Source organism: Schistocerca piceifrons, chromosome 5 (assembly GCF_021461385.2).
Source record: "Schistocerca piceifrons isolate TAMUIC-IGC-003096 chromosome 5, iqSchPice1.1, whole genome shotgun sequence".
Lineage (NCBI taxonomy): Eukaryota > Metazoa > Arthropoda > Insecta > Orthoptera > Acrididae > Schistocerca > Schistocerca piceifrons.
The window spans coordinates 384,577,221-384,584,168 of record NC_060142.1 but is presented as its reverse complement, the minus strand read 5'-3'; the positions used below and the strand labels follow the sequence as shown (position 1 = coordinate 384,584,168).

General features: G+C 42.0%; 1 protein-coding gene across 1 annotated transcript in view; it reads right to left on the bottom strand.

Annotated features, from left to right (window-relative positions):
* Positions 1-629: 629 nt before the first annotated feature.
* LOC124799006 overlaps positions 630-6,948 on the bottom strand; it is a 71,863-nt gene continuing 65,544 nt past the window's right edge. Inside the window, exon 5 of the mRNA XM_047262542.1 lies at positions 630-760. Within this exon, the coding sequence (XP_047118498.1) occupies positions 630-760 (131 nt within the window). The remainder of the gene's footprint in view (positions 761-6,948) is intronic.

Genomic DNA, 6,948 nt, shown 5'->3' with positions numbered 1-6,948 from the left:
GCATAACTTGAAGCGCAAAGTTTTTTTTTTGCTTCTGATAGTTTCTCAGATCGTTCTCATAAACTGAAATGACTTCTTTGAACCATCGTGTTTACTATCGATTGTTATATCGTTCACACACATTGCCACAACAGACTCTTGAAACATGTACCATTTGCTGACGTTACTTAGATTTTTTAGGAATGAGCTGACGATACATAGACAGTTGACACCTGTGTTACTCAGTGTTATGGTTACCGCTGGACGTCAAACTACATTTTGCTTTTAACTTTGATCAATTGTAGACCAGGAAAAAATCACGCTGCAGTGTAACACTGAAATTTCGAGGTCCCTATCTGTGAAAATTCATAGCACTGCCAGATAACTTAAGATTCTGTTGGTCCTTATCTTTTTAGACCAACGCAGCAGCACAGCAATCGGTTTATTCGTCCGGTATATCAATGAAAAAAGAGGTAGGAGCGACAATCAACAACTATTGTACCACAGTTTTTAGCAGGAACGTATCTTAAAGGCAATTTCTTCAGTTGACTGAAAATGTTGATCGTAGAAATTGAACACATTCTTAGGAAGTATAGTATTTCAACTGTTTTGGAAATGAATATGAGAACAAAGAACAAACTGGATCGTCTTTATTTTAGCTCTTTGGCCCATAAATCTGGCTCCTTTTTTCTCAACAGTGAGTCATTTTTACTGCAGTAATCCAGAACTGTTACGTCCTCAGAAGTGATTCCTCCCGCTGTCAGGTCACCTTTTACAGCACCTAAAAAGAAAAAAAAGGAATCAGTATTGTACTTGTGAGATCTTAATCCAATATGTTTCAATTTTTTTTTAAGGAACATTGCCATTTGACTGTGCATTACTATATTTATCTTCGGTGCTATCGAGATTTTGGCTTTTATTCCACTATCAAGCACAATGCTAAAAGTTGTTAGATCATTGTTACGTCATGTCTGTTGGGGTAGTCCAAAGCAAGTTTACCCACTTTGGACTGACATGACAGACATGATATCTTTTAGCATTATACTTGAGAGTGGGATCAAAGCCGAAATCTTGGTAGTACAGATGATAAATGTAGTAATACAGTCAAATGGCGGTTTACCGTTTCAAAGAATATCGCGTGACTGTGGCTCGACGCCATCGAAAATTTTTTATGTTTAAATGTTTTATCTGCGTTACCACAACCACAGACCAACAGCGAGGAAGGATATATTCTAATTTGCGGTAAACCGCCAATGCCCTTCGATAATTAATCTGTATCGGTACGTAGATGCCCAATGAAGACTGTAAACTACGATTTGTTACGCAAGGATTTGTTTTTATTAACGCTGAATTATGGCCCTTCAGATACCAGAAAGTGGTGGAATAGTGACTTTGTAATTTAATTTTGTGACCAGGCGAGATATGTGTAAATATTCCATTGTGTATTGTAAATACCCACAAAAACGAGTGCAGTAGTTGCGCTGAAGTACAACAAGAACATGTTTAATAACATCCTATTCACAGACAAATCATCGCAAGAACATGAAACAGTTACATGTAATTAAGGCTGGTAGAGATTCAAGACAAGGTGGGTTACTACATTATTAGCAAACTGATCCGTTTCCGCGGCACCCGCAAGCACGTAGAAGTGCCGCAACATGACGTGGCCTGGGCTCGACTAATGTCTGAAGCAGTGCTGGAGGGAACTGACACCATCAGTCCGGCAGGGCTGGCCATAAATCCGCAACAGTACGAGTGGGTGGAGATCTCTTTAACAGCAGGTTGCAAGGCATCCCAGATACGCTCAATAATGTTCATGTCTGGGGAGTGTGGTGGCCAGCGGAAGTGTTTAAACTCAGATGAGTGCTCCTGGAGCCACTCTGTAGCAGTTCTGGGCGTTTGGCGTGTCGCATTGTCCTGCTGGAATTGCCCAATGGACATGAATGGATGCAGGTGATCAGACAGGATGCTTATGTATGTGTCACCCGTCAGAGACGTATCTAGACGTATAAGGGGTCCCGTATAACACCAACTGCACACGCCCCACACCATTACAGCGCCTCCACCAGCTTGAACAGCCCCTGCTGATGTGCAGGGTCCATGGAGTCATGAGGTTGTCTCCATACCCGTACACGCCATCCGCTCGATACAATTTGAAACGGGACTCGTCTGACCAGGCAACATGTTTGCAGTCATCGACGGTCCAATGTCAGTGATGACGGGCCCAGGTGAGGCGTAACGCTTTGTGACATGCAGTCATCAAGGGTACACAGTGGGCTTTTGGCTCCGAAAGCCCACATCGAAGATGTTTCGTTGAATGGTTCGCACGCTGCCACTTGTTGATGGCCCAACACTGAAATTTGCAGCAGTTTGCGGAAGAGTTGCACTTTTGTCACGTTGAACGATTCTTTTCAGTCGTCGTTAGTCCCGTTCTTGCAGAATCTTTTTCCGGCCGCAGCGATGTTGAAGATCTGATGTTTTATCGGATTCCTGATATTCACAGTACACTCGTGAAATGACCGTAAGGGAAAACCCCCACTTCATTATTAGCTCAGAGATGCTTCGTCCCATTGCTCTTGCGCCGACTATAACACCACATTCAGTCTCTCTTAAATCTTGATAACGTGCCATTGGAGTTCTCACGGAAAGGACAGGTACTTTATTTCAGTTTCTATAGTCATGTAGCACATCACCAACAGCTTTAATCTTGGCACAATTCAGTGCACCTTTAACCCACACGGACACAGAATGTGATTCATTTACTTTACGACAATTCCTTGTCCTGAGAACCAACGGCATTGTAGGTATATAGTAAGATGAACCACGATCTCTGGCTCAAATTGGTTCAAATGACTCTGAGCACTATGCGACTTAACTTCTGAGGTCATCAGTCGCCTAGAACTTAGAACTACTTAAACCTAACTAACCTAAGGACATCACACACATCCATGCCCGAAGCAGGATTCGAACCTGCGACCGGAGCGGTCAGTAGATTCCAGACTGTTGCGCTCAGAACCGCACGGCCCCTCCGGCCGGCCACGATCTCTGTTATACACTTCACATATCTGAAATGTACGATAAGCAATAACTTATCGGCTTTTAGAAGTCTCCAGCCCTGATACAGTCTCCACTTCACCACCACGAACTAGTGCCACAGTAACCTAACCATTACCACGTGCACTAGCATCAGCATTAGTAAGTGTAAAATTCAGTTCGCATCCACAAAACACTGAAGGACCATGAAGAATAATTTGCGAACCTACTCCGCTCTTCGTAGTAATAGATATATTGTCAATAGCTTTATACACTGTAAGGAAGGACAAGGAATCGTCGTAAAGTAAATGAATCAGAGTCTGTGTTCGTGTGTGTTAAAGGTGCAATGAATTAGGCCAAAATTAAAGTTGTTGGTGATGTGACACTTTACTATAGAAACTGAAATAAAGTACCTGTCCTTTCCATGAGAAAATAAAAAAATAATAATAAATATTACACGATAGCAAAAAAGAAACCTATTGGGTAAATGACCCATCCCAAGTCATCCAGATACTGATTCACCAATAGACCCTGACATCTCAGAGAGGGGAACCATGGCAATGGGGGGAGCTGTGCTCCCATCTTTGATTTATATATATATATATATATATATATATATATATATATATATATATATATATTCATTTGCTGCCAGTTGCCACAATACATATCTTCGATATGCTAGTGTACTATGTGCGGCGCTCTAGGTACTTTACGTTGCCCACTGGGCGTTCTGGAAATGATCAAAGATATAATCAAAGTAGCAGCAGAAACCGATCTAATAACTGCGCCAGACACTTGTTATCTTATACAGGGTGGTCCATTGATAGTGACCGGGCCAAATATCTCATGAAATAAGCATCAAACGAAAAAACTACAAAGAACGAAACTCGTCTAGCTTGAAGGGGGAAACCAGATGGCGCTATGGTTGGCCCGCTAGATGGCGCTGCCATATGTCAAACGGATATCAACTGCGTTTTTCTAAATAGAAATCCCCACTTTTTATTACATATTTGTGTAGTACGTAAAGAAATATGAATGTTTTAGCTGGACCACTTTTTTCGGCTTGTGATAGATGGCGCTGCAATAGTCACAAACGTATAAGTACGTGGTATCACGTAACATTCCGCCAGTGCGGACGGTATTTGCTTCGTGATGCATTACCTGTCTTAAAATGGACCTTTACCAATTGCGGAAAAGGTCGAAATCGTGTTGGTGCATGGCTATTGTGATCAAAATGCCCAACGGGCGTGTGCTGTGTATGCTGCTCGGTATCCTGGACGACATCATCCAAGTGTCCGGACCGATCGCCGGATAGTTACGTTATTTAAGGAAACAGGAAGTGTTCAGCCACATGTCAAACGTCAACCACGACCTGCAACAAATGATGATGCCCAAGTAGGTGTTTTAGCTGCTGTCGCGGCTAATCCGCACATCAGTAGCAGACAAATTGCGCGAGAATCGGGAATCTCAAAAACGTCGGTGTTGAGAATGATACATCAACATCGATTGCACCAGAAATTGCATGGCGACGACTTTGAACGTGGTGTACAGTTCTGCCACTGGGCACAAGAGAAATTACGGGACAATGACAGATTTTGAAGTGGTATTGAATAGCATATTTCATGACAGGTGGATTGGTCGTCGAAGCACCATACCATGGCCCACACTTTACACGAAACTGACGTCCCCGGATTTCTTTCTGTGGGGAAAGTTGAAGGATATTTGCTATCGTGATCCACCGACAACGCCTGACAACATGTGTCAGCGCATTGTCAATGCATGTGCGAAAATTACGGAAGGCGAACTACACGCTGTTGAGAGGAATGTCGTTACACGTATTGCCAAATGCATTGAGGTTGACGGACATAATTTTGAGCATTTATTGCATTAATGTGGTATTTAGAGGTAATCACGCAGTAAAAGCATGCGTTCTCAGAAATGATAAGTTCACAAAGGTACGTGTATCACATTGGAAGAACCGAAATAAAATGTTCAAACGTACCTACGTTCTGTATTTTAATCAAAAAAACCTACCTGTTACCAACTGTTCGTCAAAAATTGTGAGCCATATGTTTGTGACTATTACAGCGCCATCTATCACAAAACGAAAAAAATGGTCCAACTGAAACATTCTTATTTCTTTACGTACTACACGAATATGTAATAAAAATGGGGGTTCCTATTTAAAAAATGTAGTTGATATCCGTTTGACCTATGGCAGCGCCATCTAGCGGGCCAACCTTAGCGCATCTGGTTTCCCCCATCAAGCTAGACAAGTTCCGTTCTTTGTAGTTTTTTCGTTTGACGCTTATTTCGTGAGATATTTGGCCCGGTCACGATCAATGGACCACCCTGTATATTCGTTGTCGACCGCACTGCCGTATTCTGACTGTTTACATATCTCTTTATTTGAAAACGCATGCCTGTACCAGTTTCTTTGGCGCTTCATTGTATATATGAGGGGCCAGCTACAGGTATTTTTGGGATGAGAATGTAGCAGTCTCACACTTATAGAATCCTCACATCTCACCTGCCGTGTTCTGTCGAGGGCATAGAGGCAAAAACACCTGTAGCTTTCACAGAGCAGAGTAGTGTCCACTAGTACATCGCTCTCCTACCGGCAGACTGCCGCCGTCTTCTCTGCATTTTCCGCCCAAGGCTTAACTGTTGGCCGTCTTCCGGGACCTTTAGCGTACGTTACAGCGCCCTCATCGCGGAAAAATGCTTTAGGAACGCGGGAGCGGTGATCATCTCGTGCAGAATTCCAGCGACTGAGTTACCTGATGTCAGAATTATGTCGGCTTCGGCTCACGACGGGCGTTCACTCAGTGTGTTCAGTGCACGCGACAGCCTTCGGCGTCACCTTTTACAACCTGCGTTAAGTTAATCGTGTCCTTCGGCCCACTTTGATCTGCTGTCTTGTCTGTGAAACTGCGAGTCCAGTCAAACATAATTCTCAAGAAATAAAACGCCTACAAGTACTTCATGTATTAGCAATCGCTATCGGATAAGCTTTCATAAAAATAAAGGACTAAGCTATTTTCGAATCAAATTAATTCGATCTAAAAATCATTATATATAATTTGCATCTCAGACATCGATAATGTGAAAATCGACGAAACCCTCAGTTCCACCATCTTTCAGCTTTTATGGTTTTTAACACATTCCTCCTGATAAAAGGCGAATCGTACAGAATAAGAATTAAAACAAATTTCTTTGAGGAGTTACTATGAGTGTCGAACCAATTTTTCCACACGCTGTAACCGAAAACTAAGTGAAAGACGTTGCACAAACATATATCAAATATTATAGCTCGAGAGAGAAGAAAAAAAGAATAACTGACAAGATACTAAAGATGACAGAAATGAGACGTGAGATGACAAATGATATTACCAATAAATAAATGGCCGTATATAGTAAAATAAAGTGATAATGCAAGATGAGAAAGGAAGAACGGCTAACATCATAGTAGCTAAGACGGACAGCACGTGAGATGAAAACAGCAATCACGAGTAGCCAAATAGAACGAAAAACCAAGAAAGCAGAGGAGCAGTAGTCGACACCAAAATGTGAAGAACTCTGAATAAGAAGACACTATCTGCTACCCTCATAACATATTCTAGAGCCAACGAATAATCGCCCCATGACGTTACATCCTACGACATTAATGGAAGAAGTCAGTCAAAATGACTCAATGCTACGACATATGCATTTGCAAAGTTAACGATTACATATAAAACAAAACTCGTTGAACGTACGCGGTTTTGAAAATCCTGTTCAAGCCTCTCATCAATGCGCACTCTAACAAATTTTGCAAACTCTCTTTTGTTTATTGATTTCTCTTTATGTAACACTATTGTGGTCAGGTCTAGTGCTGACCAGAATTGAATCTACTGAGTTTTATCTAATTTTGATGAAAGTCGAACCAAGACT